Source organism: Heptranchias perlo, chromosome 25 (assembly GCF_035084215.1).
Source record: "Heptranchias perlo isolate sHepPer1 chromosome 25, sHepPer1.hap1, whole genome shotgun sequence".
Lineage (NCBI taxonomy): Eukaryota > Metazoa > Chordata > Chondrichthyes > Hexanchiformes > Hexanchidae > Heptranchias > Heptranchias perlo.
The window spans coordinates 44,713,710-44,735,055 of NC_090349.1; the positions used below are offsets into that span (position 1 = coordinate 44,713,710).

A 21,346-nucleotide genomic window follows, 5' to 3' on the forward strand; every position below is an offset into this window, starting at 1 on the left:
TGAGTGTGTGAGTGTGTGTCGTGGTGGAGGGGGATTGAGAGATCCGGCGCTGGCTGGCGGAACGCTTCTCAGTCGTCTCCCCCCATGGTCGATCTGCTGTCTGTCCCTCTGTCTGGTTCAGGGGGACTCGGCGATCCCTCTTGTGTATCCCTCACCCCGGCTGGATACTCTCTGTGCACAAAAGGGAAGTTGGAGAGGGAGAGAGAGGGAGAGAGCTACCTTCCCGCAACTGTTGCAAACCTCCTGATGTCGGTGAGAGTGTCAGGTCCCAATCAGTCTCTTGCCACAAGCGTTCTGCTTCTTTTTTTTTGCAAAATGAACACTGCGTCCACCGGTTTAACTACATTCGCCTTCTGGGAGAGACTGGAACCGCCGCAATGATCAGACAAAGAAGCCTGTTTGGGGGTTTTTTTTTTCTGTAGCTTCGGTTTTTGGAAAACGCGCAGGCGCATTTTTTTTTCTGATGTCGCCAGCCAGCTTTCTGCTGATGAGCGGAAACTCCAGCAAAAAATAAGCAGCCAGCAGGAGGCTGAGTGTTGCAGGCTGGGCTTCTGCTTTTAACCGTTTCGGTGCACAGCCCATCAGATTCCGCAAACCCCGACAGTGCAGGAGATGAGGGAAGAATTTTTATTTTAAAAAATGAATGGCCCCGTTGCATAAAAACGGATGCTCGGTATCACTTACAGTTATCCCAGCGAGCACACAGAGAGACTTTGATATGAAATAGAATCATAGAATCTCACAGCACAGAAGAAGGCGGCGACTCGGCCCATCGTGCCTGTGCCGGCTCTTTGAAAGAGCTATCCAATTAGTCCCACTCCCGCACCTTTTCCCCTCAATCCTGCAATTTTTTCCCTTCCGGTATTTATCCAATTCCCTTTTGAAAGTTATTATTGAATCTGCTTCCACCGCCCTTTCAGGCAGCGCATTCCAGATCAGAACAACTCGCCGCCTAAAAAAATTCTCCTCATCTCCCACTCTAGTTCTTTTGCCAATTATCTTAAACCTGTGTCCTCTGGTTACTGACCCTCCTGCCACTGGAAAGAGTTTCTCCCGATCTACTCTATCAAAACCCCTCATGATCTTTTAAATCTCCCCTTAACCTTCGCTGCTCTAAGGAGAACAATCCCAGCTTCTCCAGTCTCTGAATGATCTGAGAGTTGCATAGAAAGCTGTTAGAATCAGTGCAGATTTATCCTGTGATTGCATCTTTATCTTGAGAGTCCATCCTGTGTCCAGAAAGGTGAATTATGGCATGCAGGGAAGAGCATTAGAATTTTGCACCCATTCTCCTGCCTCAACTTTCTTCCTAAGCCCCTGTTGCAGGAACCACCTTATATAACACTCCAAAAATATGATCCCTGTATGATGTATAAGGATGTATCCATTTTTAAAATTTGTTCTTAGGATGTTGGTGTTGCCAGCGATGTCATATTTATTGCCCATCCCTGGTTAGAAAGAAAGACTTGCATTTATATAGCACCTTTCACAACCTCAGGATGTCCCGAAGTGCTTTACAGCCAATGAAGTACTTGTGAAGAGTAGTCACTGTAATAATGTAAGGAATTGCAGCAGCCAATTTGTGCACAGCAAGATCCCACAAACAGCAATGAGATAAAAGATCAGATAATGTGTTTTTGGTGGTGTTGGTTGAATGATGTGGAGATGCCGGTGATGGACTGGGGTGGACAAATGTAAGGCGTCGCACAACACCAGGTTATAGTCCAACAGCTTTATTTGAAATCACAAGCTTTCGGAGTTTTGCTCCTTCGTCAGTCTTCACCTGACGAAGGAGCAAAGCTCCGAAAGCTTGTGATTTCAAATAAAGCTGTTGGACTATAACCTGGTGTTGTGCGACGCCTTACATTGGTTGAATGAAGAATCGGTGACAGCAAAGGTGTGACATCCTAAACATTGAAAACCCCCATCACAGCACCACCCACAGGCATAACTGGGACTACAAGTACTATAATGGATTTTCCCATAGGAGCAAGTTTCACAGGAAAGCTTCAATGAAATGAATACCCCAGCTAGTGAATTTAACATATAATAGATGGTCACTCATCTCATTTGCTTTTGTGGGACGTTGCTGAACCCAAAATGGATGTTGCATTTGCCTATGTAACAGTGATTGAATTTCACAAATAATGAATTGATTCATAGAATCATAGACTCTTACGGCATGGAAGGAGGCCATTCGGCCCATCATGCCTGTGCCGGCTCTTTGAAAGAGCGATCCAATTAGTCCCATTGCCCTGCTCTTTCCCCATAGCACTGCAGATTTTTCCTTTTTAAGTATTTATCCAATTCCCTTTTGAAATTTATTATTGAATTTGCTTCCACCGCCCTTTCAGGCAGCGCATTCCAGATCAGAACAACTCGCGTAAAAAAAATTCTCCTCATCTTCCCTCTGGCTCTTTTGCCCATTATCTTAAATCTGTGTCCTCCGGTTACCGACCCTCCTGCCAGTGGAAACAGTTTCTCCCTATCTACTCTATCAAAAAACCCCCATAATCTCCCATTAACCTCCTCTGCTCCAAGGAGAAAAATCTCATTGTCTCCAGTCTCTCCACATAACTGAAGTCCCTCATCCCTGGTATCATTTCACTTATTGTGAAGTGCTTTGGAATGTCCTGAGAGGTTTGATCAGTTTCTATATAAATACAAGTTCTTTCTATGTTTCACTGGATGTGTAAAAGGGCAACAAAACAATTTAAAATACGAGTCTATAGCATCTATTGAGAATAGTAAGGCTCAAGCAAATATGTACCGAAATCCATGACTAATTTTTTAAAATTCGCTCTCAGGATTTCAAGGCCAGTATTTATTGCCCATCCCTAATTATCCCTTGAGAAGGAGGTGGTGAGCCGCCTTCTTGAACCGCTGTAGTCCGTGTGGTGAAGGTTCTCCCACAGTGCTGTTACTTTGGAGTTCCAGGATTTTGACCCAGCAATGATGAAGGAACGGTGATATATTTCCAAGTCGGGATGGTGTGTGACTCAGAGGGGAACTTGGAGGTGGTGTTGTTCCCATGCACCTGCTCCATAGTCCTTCTAGGTGGTAGAGGTCGCGGGTTTGGGAGGTGCTGTCGAAGAAGCCTTGGCGAGTTGCTGCAGTGCATCCTGTGGATGGTACACACTGCAGCCACGGTGCGCCGGAGGTGGAGGGAGTGGATACTTAAGGTATATTCCGGAATGGATTAAAGGAGCAAACCAAAAGTGCTGACAGAGACATATCTCGATACCGAAACTGAGAGTACTGTGGTGAACGACTGGGAGCCGCACACACCCAGATACACCTAGAGTGCTGGCAACTCACTACTGCATGAGTCAGCCTTTACAGGAACAACTAGAGAAGCGAAACAGCACTGTTAGAAGGCAGGACTGATGAGATGTAAGGAAGTGGAGGCCCTCAAGGCAGCGGCAATTAAACTATGACCCAAGAGAAAAGAAAAGGGGAGACAGGGTGAAAGGAGGAGAGATTAGAAACTGACAAAACAGGGTCTAGAAGTGTTTCCCTGGAACTTGTTAACAGAAAAGATTATGCACAGAAAAAAACTTTGCTTTGAGGAATTGAACCATGACTTGTTATGTAACAAAGTCAAGTATTATACAAGCAAACACATAAAGCAGAGGTGCTATTTGCATGGAGATTAACAAAGACAGACACCCTGTCAGTGAGAGGTGAAAAGGCAAGTGAAGTTTAATAGAAAGTCTGCAAACCATTATCATGGGGATAGAGTTTCTGCTAGTTTTTTTTTATTCGTTCATGGGATGTGGGCGTCGCTGGCGAGGCCAGCATTTATTGCCCATCCCTAATTGCCCTTGAGAAGGTGGTGGTGAGCCACCTTCTTGAATCGCTGCAGTCCGTGTGGTGAAGGTTCTCCCACAGTGCTGTTAGGAAGGGAGTTCCAGGATTTTGACCCAGCGACGATGAAGGAACGGCGATATATTTCCAAGTCGGGATGGTGTGTGACTTGGAGGGGAACATGCAGGTGGTGTTGTTCCCATGTACCTGCTGCTCTTGTCCTTCGAGGTGGTAGAGGTCGCGGGTTTGGGAGGTGCTGTCGAAGAAGCCTTGGCGAGTTGCTGCAGTGCATCCTGTGGATGGTGTACACTGCAGCCACAGTGCGCCGGTGGTGAAGGGAGTGAATGTTTAGGGTGGTGGATGGGGTGCCAATCAAGCGGGCTGCTTTGTCCTGGATGGTGTCGAGCTTCTTGAGTGTTGTTGGAGCTGCACTCATCCAAGCAAGTGGAGAGTATTCCATCACACTCCTGCTAGTTTTATCAGCGTAATCTGGCCAAATCAACACAAAAGATCGTGGAATTTCTATGTACACTGGACATAAGTTACGTCCAGTGTAATTCGAGTTTCCGCAATCTTTTGCGCTGGTTCAAAAATCATTGCGCTGGAGCTGACCCCACCCACAAAACTGGCCTCGTCCCCCTGATCGAAATAACCAGGACAGTGAGTTTCTGCTGATTGCGCCCGCTGTGGCCATTCGAGGAGGGTCTTCTAATTAAGCTTTTTTTCTTAGGCGCAAAGGCACTTGCAGGCACGTTGTAAAAATTTTTGCATATTAAAAAATATCGACTTTACTACGAAACTGACTAGTGTACACAAATGAAAGTAGTAAATGGTCCAGTATAGTTTCATTAAGTCATTTTCAGTGATTTAAAATCAGGTTACTCACAGGGGGAGGACTGGACACACTTATTAAAAATGCTTATTTTTTGTGATGTGGAGATGCCGGTGATGGACTGGGGTTGACAAATGTAAGGAATCTTACAACACCAGGTTATAGTCCGACAGTTTTATTTGAAAATCACAAGCTTTCGGAGATTATCCCCTTCGTCAGGTGAATGAGAAAGCTTCACCTGACGAAGGAGAAAGCCTCCGAAAGCTTGTGATTTTCAAATAAAACTGTCGGACTATAACCTGGTGTTGTAAGATTCCTTACTTATTTTTTGTGTTATTAAAGCTCCACCAGATTACCACTCTTAAATACATCAATGAATATGTTTTATAGCAAAGAAAAAAAAAATGTTTACGTTCTATTAAGCTACTGGATTGTGCTGGTTCATGGAAGATTTTACCTTTTGTGATTATACAAACACATTTTAGCAGAAACTTGAACTGTCACCCAACCAGCAATTTGCCCCAGGGGCTTTAGGTCAGAAACTAAACCAGTAGAAATGGGACTAAAAAGATTCATGGAGAAATTAAAATTGCCTCAGTTAGACAATCAAAAATATTCCACAGCACAGGAAACAATTGATAAACATCTGTATTGAATTATAATTTCATTTCTGGCAGCTGTAAAATTCTTACCTAAAAATCTCAGTTAACTTTCACAATGCTGAAAGAACACTTGTGTGTGTGACTGAGCAAATTCAATCAACTGTTAATCAGAAGTAACAAATGGAGGCTACTGACTTCAATTTCCCTTTGCAACAAACGCAAAGCAGATGAGATTTAACAGAGGTGTTCAAATTTATGAAGGGCTTTGATAGAATAAATAAGGAGAAGCTGCTTCCAGTGGTATGATGCCTTTCACGACCTCAGGTCGCTAAGCACCTTACAGTCGATGAAGTACTTTTGAAGCATAGTCTCTGTTGTAATGTAGGAAACGGAGCAGCCAATTTGCGCACAGCAAGATCCCACGAACAGCAATGTGATTATGACCAGATCATCTGCTTTAGTGATGTTGGTTGAGGGATAAATATTGGCCCAGGACACCGGGGAGAACTCCCCTGCTCTTCTTCGAGATAGTGCTGTGGGATCTCCCAGACACTGCTGCATGCAACCCAGGAGAAAAATGTGTGTTTTTTTATTTGAGCTAACAGGGGAGTAATTAAAGGTTTTGTCAATCCGTTAGAACGGGAGATCAGTGTAGGCAATGGACATTTCCACACAATTAGCAATGCTCTTTCCCAATCTTGGGTACGGTAGTGTAGTGGTTATATTACTAGACCAGAGACTGTGAGTTCAAATCCTGTCCTGGCAGTTTGAGAATTTGAACTCAGTTTTAAAAATCTGGAAATAAAACGTGGTATCTTTTAAATATATCCAAATCTAAAATCAAAGTGACCGTGAAGCTGTCGGATTGTTATTAAAAACCCAACTGGTTCACTAATGTCCCTTTAGGGAAGGAAACCTGCCGTCCTTACCCGGTCTGGGCCTATATGTGACTCCAGTTGACTCTTAACAGCCTAGTCAGTTGTATCAAACGACTTGGGCATCTGGGGATGGACAATAAATGCCGGCCTTGCCGATGATACTCAAATCCCGAGAATGAGTAAAAAAAGATCACCGGATGTACTTGAATAGAATTGCATTCAATTTACAGCACAGAAACAGGCCATTCGGCCCAACAGGTCCATGCCGGTGTTTATGCTCCACACGAGCCTCCTCCCTCCGTACTTCATCTCACCCTATCAGCATATCCTTCTATTCCTTTCTCCCTCATGTGTTTATCCAGCTTCCCCTTAAATGTATCTACACTATTCCCCTCAACTACTCCTTGTGGGAGCGAGTTCCACATTCTCACCACTCTCTGGGTAAAGAAGTTTCTCCTGAATTCCCTATTGGATTTATTAGTGACTATCTTATATTTATGGCCCCCTAGTTCCGGTCTCCCCCACAAGTGGAAACATCTTCTCTACGTCTACCCTATCAAACCTCTTTCAAGACCTCTATCAGGTCACCCCTCAACCTTCTCTTTTCTAGAGAAAAAACTTGGGAAGAAATGGGCCAATAGTGCGATCAGGGTGCCACATTATCACATACTGAGATCTGTACAGTTCCTGCTGGGGACAGAGGTTTGAGATTTGCTTTCAGTGCACGCACACACTGTAGGCCAGGCTCACTGGGACCAGATTGAGATGCAAATGAGGAGCTAGCCCCATAATGCGTCTGGAGTGTCTGTAGAGCCCTGCAGACAGCCACCCATTTCACACAGACGGCCAGTATTATTTATATAAGCTAATCCTTTAACAGTCGCCTGCCTTTGCTACCTGTCATTCTTGTTCCCCCCCCCTTCTTTATAATGTTCTGCTAAAGTTGCACAGCAGGGGAGTTTTTTTATCTTCAATGTCTGTTTTTGCTGCTGAGGCACAAAAGGCTCGTGAATCACTTCAGTAAACTTCTTAAAGCTGCACTGAATCTGCAAACATTATTTGCCTGTGCTGCCTGTGTACGGGATGTCCTTTCACCATTCACAGTGTCAGCAGTGGCTAGCACTATCGTCCCTGAATCAGAAGGTTGTGGGTTCAAGTCCCACTCCAGAGATTTGAGCACGTAATCCAGGCCGATACTCCCACTGCCAGCACCGAGGGAGTGCTGCGGTGTCGGAGGTGCCGTCTTTCGGATGACATGTTAAACCGAGGCCCCATCTGCCCTCTCAGGTGGATGTAAAAGATGTCATGACACTATTTTGAAGAAGTACAGGGGGGGTTCTCCCTCGGGCCAATACTTAGCCCTCAACCAATACTTAAAATAGATGATCTGGCCATTTATTTCATTGCTTTTATATCACAACTTCCAAAACCTCAGGACGTCCCAAAGCGCTTTACAACCCATGAGGTATTTTTGAAGTGTTGCCACTGTTGTAATACAGGAAACACGACAGCCAATTTGCACACAGCAAGAATTCACTTAGTGCTGCACTAGAGCGTCAGCCTGGATTATTTGCTCATGTCTCTGGAGTGGGTTTTAGAACCCATGACCTTCTTGAGTTCAGAGGCAAGAGTCGTACCCACCGAGCCACGGTCGATTGAAGCAGAGATTGTACCAACATTTAAGAATTGGTTAGATAGGTGGTTGAAAGAAAGGGAGCTGAGTACAGCGCGGGCAGACGGGATCAGGACTACTACTAGTGTAGAGTATTAACACCAACAATCTTGGGCCAAGTGGCCTGTTTCCGTGTTGCAATTCCTTTGTACTAATAGGTGATGACTGTGTGTCACCAAACCTGGGTTTTAAAAGCCTGTAGAAAGGAACATAGGAACAGGAGGAGGCCATTCAGCCCCTCAAGCATGTCCCACCATTCAATTAGATCATGGCTGATCTGTTTCTTAACTCCATCTACCCGCCTTGGTTCCGTAAGCCTTAATACCATTAAGGATTGAAGGAGCTTTGGGTAAGAATGAGTTGGAGCAGATGGTGGCACCTCAGTAATAATTTGTATCCTACAACACCCACTAGTGTTAAAAATACACTGGGTCACCTGATAGCTCCATGGAGGAGCAGCCAGACACCCAACAATTCACTCACACGTGAACCACATATAAAAACGCCAGCCTGCCGAGTATTTTAAAGCACCGAACCAATCCTGTATAAATATTGGGTTAAGGTAATGAGTGAGTATTGGATGGTTAAGAAACCCACAAGGCAAAAGGCCAGTCTACATCGCTGGATATAAAAATAGAACCACTTTACTCTCTAACTGTCAGCTTGGATATACAGTGAATTCGATTCCAATACTCTCGGCAATTCTGTCTGCTGCCCTACAAGGAGATAATCCTTGCATTTATATAGTGTCTCCGTAAACTTGAGCTCATCCAAAACTCCGCTGCCCGTATCCTAACTCACACCGTCCCATTCACCCATCACCCCCTGTGCTCGCTGACCTACATTGGCTCCCGGTCCAGCAACGCCTCGATTTTAAAAATTCCCATCCTTGTTTTCAAATCCCTCCATGGCCTCGCCCCCTCCCTATCTCTGTAACCTCCTCCAGCCCCTACAACCCTCCGAGACCTCTGCGCTCCTCCAATTCCGGTCCCTCGCGCATCCCCGATTTTAATCGCTCCACCATTGGCGGCCGTGCCTTCAGCTGCCTGGGCCCTAAGCTCTGGAATTCCCTCCCTAAACCTCTCCGCCTCTCTCTCCTCCTTTAAGACTCTCCTTAAAACCTACCTCTTTGACCAAGCTTTTGGTCACCTGTCCTAATATCTCCTTATGTGCCTCGGTGTCAATTTTTGTTCGATAATCACTCCGTTAAAGGCGCTATATAAATGCAAGTTGTCGTTGTCTCATCACATTGAAATGCTTCACACGATGAGTTACAATCATAATAATCTGTTGTGGGGTCTTTCAGATTTATTTGTTTCAAAATAATTTAGCCATGCACACAAACAATTGAAAATTATCACTTGAAATGAAAGCAGGATAAATATCTGTGTGTGAAGGAGGCTGAGAATTAGAAACGGTGAGACTCCCTGAAACACAGGGCAGGCTCGTTTTGCAAGAACTAATGGCAATTATTCACCTCCTACAGATTAAAGCTGGGAGAGAGGCCCCACCATATAAGGAGTGTTTTTTTAAAAAATAACTTATTCCCATCCTCTGCTGGACAGAGAGGGTCGAGAACCAGACCAGTGTCAGACCGCAGTTAAAGCCTCCTGCAGTTGACCGCTAGATGTTATCAGTGACCAGCAGATGCAGCTCCCCACTCTAATCATTTTATCATGGTATCATGGTACGTACAGCACTGGAGGAGGCCATTCAGCCCATCGTGCCTGTGCCGGCTCTTTGAAAGAGCTATCCAATTAGTCCCACTCCCCTGCTCTTTCCCCGTAGCCCTGCTTTCTTTGCAGATTGCATAGCAATCTTTCCAACTTCAAGTATTTATCCAATTCCCTTTTGAAAGTTACTACTGAATCTGCTTCCACCGCCCTTTCAGGCAGCGCATTCCAGATCAGAACAACTCACTGCGTAAAAAAATGTTTCCTCGTGTCGCCTCTGGCTCTTTTGCTGATCACCTTAAATCTGTGTCCTCTGGCGGGGGAGGGGGAGGGGTGAGGGTGGGAGGATCGGGGGAGGGGTGAGGGTGGGGGGTGGGGGGAAGGGTAAAAATCAGGCATGGTTCCCTTTGCTGTTGCTTTTCTCAACTGCTTGTGGATTTTACACCGAACGTCAATTTATTTCCCGGTGTATTTGTCAGGTTGATTACCTGCCGATACTCCCTGTCTCGGCCCACGCATGTGAAGAATGGCCCGTGAGTTTCTAAGGGTTGTTGATGTGTGTGTGTGAGAGACCCTGGCTCTAGGGGAGAGACACCTTCAGAGAGTGAAAGCAACATTTTCAAAAATGGTAATTCCCCTAGGCCCGTTTTCGAGGCGACATCGCGTCACGAAGTGCACGCCCCAACCAGGAGGCCTGAGCCCAGCCTGAAATTGGGCTTCATTAATATAATTTGGGTGAGCTGCCGGTGCCTAAGGACAGAAAGCAGGGACAATGGAAGGTACTCGCATTGGAAGGAAGTGACTAGTGGTGTCCCACAAGCAACTGTGCTGGGGCCTCAGCTATTCACTGTAGAATCATAGAATCATGCAGCACAGAAGGAGGCCATTCGGCCCATGGTGCCTGTGCCGGCTCTTTGAAAGCGCTGTCCAATTTAGTCCCACTCCCCAGCTTTTTCCCCACAACCCTGCAAATTAATCCTCTTCAAGTACATGTTCAATTGTCTTTTGAAAGTTCCTATGGAATCTGATTCCACCGCCCTTTCAGGGAGTGGGTTCCAGATCTTAACAACCCTCAGGAAAAAAATTTCCCCTCATTTCACCTGTAGTTCTTCTGCCAATTATTTTAAATCTGTGACCTCTGGTCACCGACCCACTTGCCAGTGGAAACAGTTTCTCCCTACTTGCTCTATCAAAACCCCTCATGATTTTGAACACCTCTATTAAATCTCCCCTTAACCTTCTCTGCTCTAGGGAGAACAATCCCAGCTTCTCCAGTCTCTGCACATATATTTATTAATGACTTAGATAATACAGTGGACAGCCATATATCCAAGTTCGCCGATGACACAAAGATTGGTGGCATAGTAAGTAGTGTAGGCGGGAGCACAAAATTACAAAGAGATATTGATAGATTAAGTGAATGGGCAAAACTGTGGCAGATTGATTTCAATGCAGGTAAGTGTGAGCTCATCCATTTTGGATCAAAAAAGGATAGATCCAAGTATTTTTTTAAATGGTGAAAAGCTCGGAACAGTGGAGGTCCAAAGAGGTTTCAGGGTCCATGTGCACAAATCACTAAAATGCAGTGGGGTCAGGTATAAAAAATAATCAAAAAGGCTAATGGAATGTTAGCCTTTACATCTAGAGGACTAGAATATAAAAGGGAAGAACTTTTGCTACAGCTGTACAGAGCCCTGGTTAGACCACATCTGGAGTACACTGTAGTTCTGGGCACCGCACCTTAGAAAGGATATATTGGCCTTGGAGGGAGTGTAGAGCAGATTCACCAGAATGTTACCAGGGCTCCAAGGGTTAAATTATGAGGAGAGATTTCATAAACTAGGCTTGTATTCCCTGGAATACAGAAGGTTAAAGGGTGATTTGATTGAGGTTTTCAGGATTTTGAAAGGAATTGAAAGGGTAGATAGAGAGAAACATTTTCCCACGGGTAGGGGAGTCTAGGACGAGGGGACATAACCTTAAAATTAAAGCCAAGCCTTTCAGGAGAGAATTTAGGAAACACTTCTTCACACAGAGGGTGGTAGAAGTGAGGAACTCTCTCCCACAAAAAGCAGTAGATGCTAGCTCAATTAATAATTTTAAATCCGGGATTGATAGATTTTTGCTAGCCAAGGGTATTAAGGGATATGGAGCCAAGGTGGGTAAATGGAGTTAGGGTACGGATCAGCCATGATCTCACTGAATGGCGGTACAGGCTCGAGGGGCTGAATGGTCTCCTCCTGTTCCAATGTTCCTGTCACCCCTCCACAGGCACCTCGCTCCTTTTATAAATATCAATGTCAGGCCGCTTGCCTCGCTGGCAGTGATTGGCAGGTAAGTCCCGAGGGGGAAGAGGGGAAGGGGAGGGCGGTCGATTGTGGCTCTTGAGAGTGCTGTGCTGCCGGCAGGAATGCTCCTTCTCCTTCTCCTTGGGCCTCCATATCAAACTTAAAGTAAAAATGGATGGCAGCCTCTTGCTAGGCCCTATCCACGCCTGGTAAACCTGAGCAGAACAGGCCCGAGTCTCAGGGCAGTCCAATTTCCCTCATGGATCCCAGAACAGGCGTTAAGTCCTTCATTAGCATATGCAAGGGGCCTAGCCTGAAAGATGGCCTGATCCAATATTGGGTCGAGCATCTTTCAGGTGTCCTTGGGATGCAGGACGTTGGTCCCCGAAATTGCCCCAGTTTGTGCCTGTAATACGGGCTCTGTGAGGTCCAATTTCTACCCCACTGTTTGTTACAGTATTTATGGAATATATTAGGTGCCACAGGAATAATTTTAGGCTATCTCAGCTTTAAGGATAGAAAGACTAAGTTTCATGTCTCTCAGCTCTTTTGACATGGTAGCAACTCATTTCTTTCTTGTAGTGAGTTGTCGGCTGGACCACATTATAAAGAATTACATAGAATGTACAGCACAGAAACAGGCCATTCAGCCCAACAGGTCTATGCCGGTGTTTATGCTCCACACGAGCCTCCTCCCTTCCTACTACATCAATCCTATTATGTGTTTATCCAGCTTCCCCTTAAATGTATCTCTGCTATTCACCTCAACTACTCCTTGTGGTAGCAAGTTCCACATTCTCACCACTCTCTGGGTAAAGAAGTTTCTCCTGAATTCTCTATTGGATTTATTAGTGACTATCTTATATTTATGGCCCCTTGTTCTGGTCAACATCTTCTCTATGTCTACCCTATCAAACCCTTTCATAATCTTAAAGACCTCCATCAGGTCACCCCTCAGTTTTCTCTTTTCGAGAGAAAAGAGCCCCAGTCTTTCCTGATAGGTATAACCACTAGTTCTGGTATCATCCTCGTATTTCAAAAGTATTTCATTCCCTCCCAACAGGGAAAAATAACAGCCTTGATGTGATCATACTGAGCAAATATGAATGAAAAGTAATTACCCCCAGTCAGTGTTCAGCTGATTGAGACACAAGGGTGGGAAGAGGTAATTAGAGAGGGACGAGGCTCGTGTGGAGCATAAACACTGGCATAGACCAATTGGGCCGAATGGCCTGTTTCTGTGCTGTAGATTCGATGCAATACTTTGCCATCACTTCTCTATCTTCCTTGTAGCATCAGACATAGGCAACCAATTCCCGTGTACGGTACTTGCTTGTTGTTAACTGAACACTAGATGGTCCCCTGATGGGAGTGAGCTGGTTGCAGCAATGACACTCCAATGTCTTCTCTTGCATTGCTTTGTTAACCTGTTGACGGAATATTCTAGAGGGTTTGGAAATAGAAGCAGCCCTCCGGCCGAATGCTAATGAGGCCCTCCCGACAAAATCAACCAGAAACCCGCTGGGGCCGCCCGCAGTCCGCACCGGGGGAGAATCTACATCCCACCCCCCCCACACATGGTCTCTTTTGAGCGACCTATCACGGCCAAATTAATAATTGGGGCCCGAAAGCTCTCCTAGGCCACCCTTTGGCTAGGAAGGGGAAAGATTCTTTCAGATATCTCACACCTGGACAAAAGAAAGGAAGTTATGCTACACCTTTACCTGGTTAGACCTCAGCTGGAGTATTGTGTCCATTTCTGGGCACCGCATTTTAGGAAGGATGTCACAGCCAAGGAAGACAGAAGTCAGAAGATGTTGAAATTGAACCCTCAAAGATTTTGGACCAATCACCCCTTCACCTTGAGCATCGAGACGCTTCAGAACAAAGGTTGCATTGGCAGGGCAGCAGGCACATGGGAACAACACCACCTGCACGTTCCCCTCCGAGTCTCACACCATCCCGACTTGGAAATATATCGGCCGTTCCTTCATCGTCGCTGGGTCAAAATCCTGGAACTCCCTTCCTAACAGCACTGTGGGAGAACCATCACCACACGGACTGCAGCAGTTCAAGAAGGCGGCTCACCACCACCTTCTCAAGGGGCAACTAGGGATGGGCAATAAATGCCGGCCTCGCCAGCGACACCCACATCCCATGAACGAATATATAAGAATAATTATGATTAACTGTTTGTTAACGAAAGTCAAGTGTCAATAAAACATTGTTAAGCTTTTTAAAGTGAATTAGCTTGTGCCCATCACTGGTGGTCCCTCCGTGTCAGGCCCTAGAAAAGACTAAAAGACAAATCGAACACTGTTGCCACAGTTTGATTCAAGTCACGGTTTTTGAAACTGTTCTGCATTCCTTGAGAAACTACACTGAATTTAATGCCTAACTGCACCAAGAATCCATCCATTATCAACTCCAGTGATTCTTCAATTAAACACTTCTTTTCAAAGCCAGTATTGTAATGGCCAATTAAAATTTCCACCAATCTCGCAGTGCAATTGTGTAAGTACAGATTAGTAGGTAATAGAATGATACAGCACAGGGGGAGGCCATTCGGCCCATCGTGCCTGTGCCGGCTCTTTGAAAGAGCTATCCGATTAGTCCCACTCCCCCTGCTCTTTCTCCGTAGCCCTGCAAATTTTTATCCCCTTCAAGTATTTATCCAATTCCCTTTTGAAATTTGCTATTGAATCTGCTTCCACCGCCCTTTCAGGCAGCGCATTCCAGATCATAACAACTCGCTGCGTAAAAAAATGTTTCCTCATGTTGCCTCTGGTTTTTATTAATTAGTGGAAAGCTTAATGCTCCAGCAAATCTAAATGTTCTGTGCATCTGTCACTTCAGATCAGTATTAGTTTATTTTACAGAAGGATTAAACCCAGGATCCTTTGCCCCTATAGGACATCACAATCAATGCAATTTCTGGATCACTAAGATTTAGATTTAGATTCCTTCAGGAGCTCAGATTGACTTGGGCAGTCAGAGTTACAGGAATCGAATGCTTGAGTTTATTTTCTAAAAAATTATGACAACAAGAATTAAAAATCTTACATCTGTGCACTCTCCCTGTCATATTTTTCTATTATAAATTCTTATGTCAACATTTACAATGGAAACTGCCGATGTAAACTTGTCACGCTGCAATTACACCCTTCCGCCAGCGGAAGGACCACTGTCTGGACCGCATGTGGACCTGGTAATGCTGGACTCAGCAGGCCTGACACCTCCTCTGCTCAGGGCAAACCAATTTCCGGTTTGGGTTCGAAAACAGGCGTTGAGCCTTTTATTAGCATATTCGAGGGGCCAAATGCCTGTTTTAGGCAGCCCTCTGGAACGTCTCTATTTAAGGAGGTTGGCCTCCTAAATTGGACCTCTTTGCACCTGTTTCACGCCCAGAAAACGGGCATAACGAGGTCCAATTTCACCTGCCAAAGAGGTGACCAAGGTAACGGAGGGTTATTGGCACACGTAGGACTACAGCCCAACAAGACTCACTGTCTGAAGGACTGAGAGTCCAAGTCAACCAAGTCAAAGGAATGCAGACTCAAGAAAAAATAAATATTTGTATTTATATCGTGCTTTATTACATCTCTCCGACACATTCTAAAGCACTTCACATACAATTAATTACTGAAGTGCAGTCACTGTAGGTAAATGCCATTTTGCACACAGCACGATCCCACAAATCGCAATGAGTTCATCTGTTTTTGGTGTTGTTTGTTCGAATAATGCTATGGAATCTAATAACAAATTTTTATCTAATTACCAGCACAGGCACAATTGGCCGAATGGCCTCCTTCTGTGCTTTAATGATTCTAAGACTAGGCAGACTGGGCTTCAATTTAACTTTTCACCCACTACAATGCCGAAGCCTCTCAGTCCTGTGGTGCAGGGTCCAAACAAGATTCATTGGCTCATTCATGATACAACCTTTGGAAATCTCGAATCTCTGCTGCGTTGTTTTTTTTAAAGGGTACAGGAGAGAGGACCGTTTAAAAAATTGAAAGCCAACCAAACGTGGAGCGGTAGGGCACAAGTCCAACTCTACAGCTTCCCACCGGGTACGTTTCCAATACCAACTGTGCCAATCTGAGGAGAGGAGGAGAGACAAGAGTCAAGAGAGGCAGGAGAGTCAAGAGAGTCAAGAGAGGCAGAAGAGGCAAGAGAGACAAGAGTCAAGAGAGGCAGGAGAGTCAAGAGAGGCAGGAGAGTCAAGAGAGGCAGGAGAGTCAAGAGAGACAAGAGAGACAAGAGTCAAGAGAGGCAGGAGAGTCAAGAGAAGCAGGAAAGGCAGGAAAGGCAGGAGAGACAAGAGAAGCAGGAGAGACAAGAGAGACAAGAGTCAAGAGAGGCAGGAGAGGCAGGAGAGACAAGAGAGACAAGAGTCAAGAGACGCAGGAGAGTCAAGAGAGTCAAGAGAAGCAGGAAAGGCAGGAAAGGCAGGAGAGACAAGAGAAGCAGGAGAGACAAGAGAGACAAGAGAGGCAGCCACTGTTGCAGATCTCCCCCACCCCCCTTAAGAGCTGGCTACAGTATGGCACTGGCATTGGGTTGGATGAATTGATTGAATGAATAAATGTTTGCATAATTTCTTCAGTTAATGACTGGGGCAGATGTCAGGCCTGTTTTTCAAGAGAGATGTTTAATGGGCACCTGATCTAATATCGTCAGTCTATCGTCAAAAGTTCAAATGATCACCATATCGGATATTCCACAGGGATTCGGGAAAAAAGAGGCAAATTCAATCTGCTCACCATAAACCATTTTTGTGTGACCTACACATTCACATCACAAAATCCTTGATGGCTCAACAAGTTTAGCCAGTGAGTAATGGAGCCATGGCAAGCAGGTTTTCTTACCAATCTGTGCTGACCTCAGCCAGAAGCAGGTCTACATCGGTCTTCTGCTCCTCCAAGGACTCGGAGCAGAAAGGTGGCCAGTGCTCCCACTCCTAATGGCCGTCCGGTTAACCCTGTTGGAAGTGAACTCGTATGAACACTGTATGGCCACCGCACTTTAGGAAAGATGTGAAAGCCTTAGAGAGGGTGCAGAAAAGATTTACTAGAATGATTCCAAGGATGGAGGACTTCAGTTACATGGATAGACTGGAGAAGCTGGGGTTGTTCTCCTTAGAGCAGAGAAGGTTGAGAGGAGATTTGATAGAGGTGTTCAAAATCATGAAGGGTCTAGACAGAGTAGATAGAGAGAAACTGTTCCCATTGGCGGAAGGGTCGAGAACCAGACGACACAGATTTAAGGTGATTGGCAAAAAAACCAAAGGCGACATGAGGAAAAACTTTGATGATCTGGAATGCGCTGCCTGAAAGGGTGGTGGAAGCAGATTCAATCGTGGCTTTCAAAAAGGAATTGGATAAATACTCGAAGGGAAAAAAATTGCAGGGCTACGGGGAAAGAGCGGGGGAATGGGATTAACTGGATTGCTCTTACAAAGAGCTGGCACAGACTCGATGGGCCGAAAAGCCTCCTTCTGTGCTGTAACCATTCCTATAATTCTATGACACCAGGGAGGACAAGACCGGGAGTGTTGTGGCAAAAGATGGAAGTGGTGTTCCGCAAGGATTGGTGCTGGGACCACTGTAGTTCACCACTTACATAAACAATTTGGAATCGGGAATCGGAATTACTATTTCAAAATTTACGGACGACACTATATGGGGGGGTATAGTTAATACTGAGGAAGACTGCGACAAAATACAGGAAGACATTAATAAACTTGCAGAATGGGCATGAATGGGCAAATGAATTTCAATAGAGATTCGTGCGAGGTGGTACATTTTGGTAGGAAGAATAATGAGGCCACATATTGCCACATAATAAGAGTCTAAATGGGGTACAGGAGAAGAGGGATCTGGGGGTACAGATACACAAATCACTAAAGTAGCAACACAGGTTAATAAGGCCATAAAATAAAGCAAACCAAGTACTGGGGTTCATTTCTAGAGGGATGGAATTGAAAAGCAGAGAAGTTATGTTAAACTTATATAGAACCTTGGTTAGACCACACTTGGAGTACTGTGAGCATTTCTGGTCTCCATATTATTAAAAAGGATAAAAGGGCACTGAAGAAAGTGCAGAAAAGATTTACTAGGATGATACCCTAACTGAGAGGTTATATCAGGAAAGGCTGAACAGGCTGGGGCTCTTTTCTCTAGAAAAAAGACTGAGGGGTGACCTGATAGAGGTCTTTAAGATTATGAAAGGGTTTGATAGGGTAGACATAGAGAAGATGTTTCCACTTGTGGGGGAGACCAGAACTAGGGGCCATAAATATAAGATAGTTACTAATAAATCCAATAGGGAATTCAGGAGAAACTTCTTAACCCAGAGAGTGGTGAGAATGTGGAACTCACTCCCACACGGAGTGGTTGAGGGGAATAGCGGAGATGGATTTAAGGGGAAGCTGGATAAACACATGAGGGAGAAAGGAATAGAAGGATATGCTGATAGGGTGAGATGAAGTAGGGAGGGAGGAGGCTCGTGTGGAGCATAAACACCGGCATTGCCTGTTGGGCCGAATGGCCTGTTTCTGTGCTGTACATTCTATGTAATTCTATGTGATGCCCCTTAGAGTTGGATAGCCCATCAATATTTGCTGTTAAAAGCTCACACATGAATTTTTATGGAGTGCTTTATATTCTGCACTCACTTCTCTAGAAATATAACCGCTCAAAAGATTCAAGGGGATTTGTAGGAGGGTCAAAGTGCACTGAAGATTCTGTGCACACAATTTCTTTGTTAGTTGAGCACATGGAACTAAAGCCTCTCGGGGAGAATCAGATGTAGTAACTGTATTTTATAATCTTTGCACCACAAAAAATCTTTCAATGGCTTGATTTGAGCTGACCCAGGGAATTCTCTAAGCTTTGTACCCTTGACGAGCTAGTACATCACTGAAAGTCAATCTGTACCGTTTCCACTTCACTTCAGAAAGGTTTTGCCCCCTCTTTTGTGTCTGTCCTACTAATATTGCTGCATTTGGAAAATAGGTTTTGTGCACTGTAAGCTGAGCTCAGGGTTCAGTAATGCAGTGGTTACGTGGGAATTGCGTCTTCGAATCCCAGCAGGGAATTTCAACATTTTTATTCAGTTTTCAAAAAAAAAAATCAACCTGGAAATAAAAGGCTGCTATCAGTGACCATGAAGCTGTCAGATTATTGTAAAAACTCAACTGGTTCACTTATGACCATTACCCGGCCTGGGCCTATATGTGACTCCAGTCCCACATCAACTTGGTTGACACTTAACTGCCCTCTGAAGTGACCTAGCAAATATCAAACTACTGCAAAGAATAGCAAGACTAAAACCCCAGACTGAGCACCACACGGGCTGCAACCGTTCAAGGAAAAGGCAAGGAGGTAGGGTAATAAATTCCGTGACACCCACATGCTGAGAATGAATTTTTAAAAAAACTTCTATTACACTTCATTTTATTCAGTCTCAATTATTCCCCGTTACACATTTTGTTGACCCGTTTCAGCTGGGTTGGAAAACAAACAGCAGTGACCAATGATCAGAGATAACTGATAATTGTAAATCAATTATTTTATAATTATCAATGTTAAAATCGAGGCGTTGCTGGACCAGGAGCCAATGTAGGTCAGCGAGCTCAGAGGCGAGGGTGGGGTGATGGGTGAACGGGACTTGGTGCGAGTTAGGGATATTCATTCTCGATTCCTGACGGTGGAATTGCCCCCCATAATGTTTGTTTACCTTTGGTTCACACAAGTCATTGGCGAAACTATGGAGAGATATGTTGCTTGCTGACAATACCCAACTCAAAACAACATTGCTTGAACCTCAGCCTCGAATTCAAGTACCCAACGGAAAGGTAATGTGTTGCCCAGCGAGTGAAAAATATATTTATAAATAATCTGAGGGTGTTTTAATACCAGTGACTAACATCCCATTTCACGGTATTGGGTAACTCTTCTCGGATCTTGGCCCAATGGTCCTTGGACTCTACTCCCGGTTTGTATTAAAAAAATAAATTGTCTGAACTTTTGTTGATGACAAAGAGCACTTCCAATGAATTCCTTCCTTTTTAAAAAAGGTCTATTCATTCCGGATCCATCCAGCGTAGAATGCTTCAGTCAGACTTGGCAGATCTCTCCACTTTGATATTGTGCACTCTTATCTTCAGGCTCATCCCAGCAGAGCAGTGATGATTTGTTCCTACATAGCCTTGCTGCGCTGTGAAGATACCGGTAAAGCCACTGATGCCTGTTAATCCAATCCAAGCCATAGCGATACCACAAAGATAACGGCGAGATTTGCTTTCTGTCTCAACGCTGCCACCAGTCCAGATGTCTCTGCTGCAGACGTGCACGAGCAATTCCTTTCCTCGTGCCTCGACCTGGCCTCGTCGTGGTAGTCTTGGCCCGTTCGGGGTCTGGAACGGGCGCTGTCCGGATGCGATGAGTCCGCCTGCATCTCGCTGCACATGAGCCAGTCTCTGGCCACCGACTGTGGATAACTGGGATCCACTTCCATGTTACTGTGCGTCACTTTCCAGTACTCCTTACCCTTGAAGAAATAGGCAGCTCCTAACAGGGAGTGTGAAAGGTGAAATTAGAAAATAAACTTTCAGTACATTACATGTGATGCATTTTATTTATTCATGTTATAATATAAAGTCTTGTGTGCAGGTATCTGTTATGCCTGAAATTGTCACTCTTGAAAATGTCACATGTTACGCATTTTATTTATTTTATGCAATTTACTTATTTAACCCACTCCAGAGATTTGAGCACATAATCCAGGCTGACACTCCCACTGCAGTACCGAGGGAGTGCTGCACTGTCGGAGGTGCCGTCTTTTGGATTAGATGTTAAACCGAGGCCCCGTCTGCCCTCACAGGTGGATGGAAACGATCCCATGGCCACTATTTCGAAGAAGAGCAGGGGAGTTCTCCCCGGTGTCCTGGCGAATATTTATCCCTCAACCAACACGAAAACAGATTAACTGGTCATTTATCTCATTGCTGTTTGTGGGATCTTGCTGTGCGCAAATTGGCTGTCACATTTCCTACATCACAACAATGACTACACATCAAAAGTACTTCATTGGCTGTAAAGCATTCTGAGGTCATGACAGGCGCTATATAAATGCAAATTCTTTCTTTATGTCCATACTTGCATCTGATTGTCTCACATGTCATATTGCTAAAACAGCAACAAATCACAACTCTTTTTTTAAACAAAAGGTTTAAAACAAAGAGAAACAATAATTCCTTGCTGCTCTCTTCTGCCACCTGAATCCGAGGATTTACAAGCAGCTGCCAATCTGCAAAAACCTTTCCAGAGCGACAGCAATTAGCCTCCAATGCTCCAGGATGTGCCAATTTAGACCAGTTCCTCACAGGGTGTATGTGAGCAGCAGTCTTAAAGGGGCAGGCCAGTTTAAAACACAACCCCACCTCATTAGCCAAACATCATAGCCATGCCTGAGGCTGCAGGTGGTCTTGAACGATACTACAGGAGATCGGCTGGTACAAAGAAATGTTCTCTTAGTTTCCATATTTACTGGCGTTTCACAAGGTTTTTTTTCATCATACACATGACA

The 21,346-nt window shown here is 44.9% G+C and overlaps 1 protein-coding gene across 1 annotated transcript in view; it reads right to left on the reverse strand.

Annotated features, from left to right (window-relative positions):
- Nucleotides 1-20,008: 20,008 nt before the first annotated feature.
- The window catches only part of mmp17a (matrix metallopeptidase 17a), a 35,091-nt gene continuing 33,753 nt past the window's right edge, over nucleotides 20,009-21,346 (reverse strand). The window contains exon 9 of the mRNA XM_068006266.1: nucleotides 20,009-20,328. Coding sequence (XP_067862367.1) covers nucleotides 20,009-20,328 — 320 coding nt within the window. The remainder of the gene's footprint in view (nucleotides 20,329-21,346) is intronic.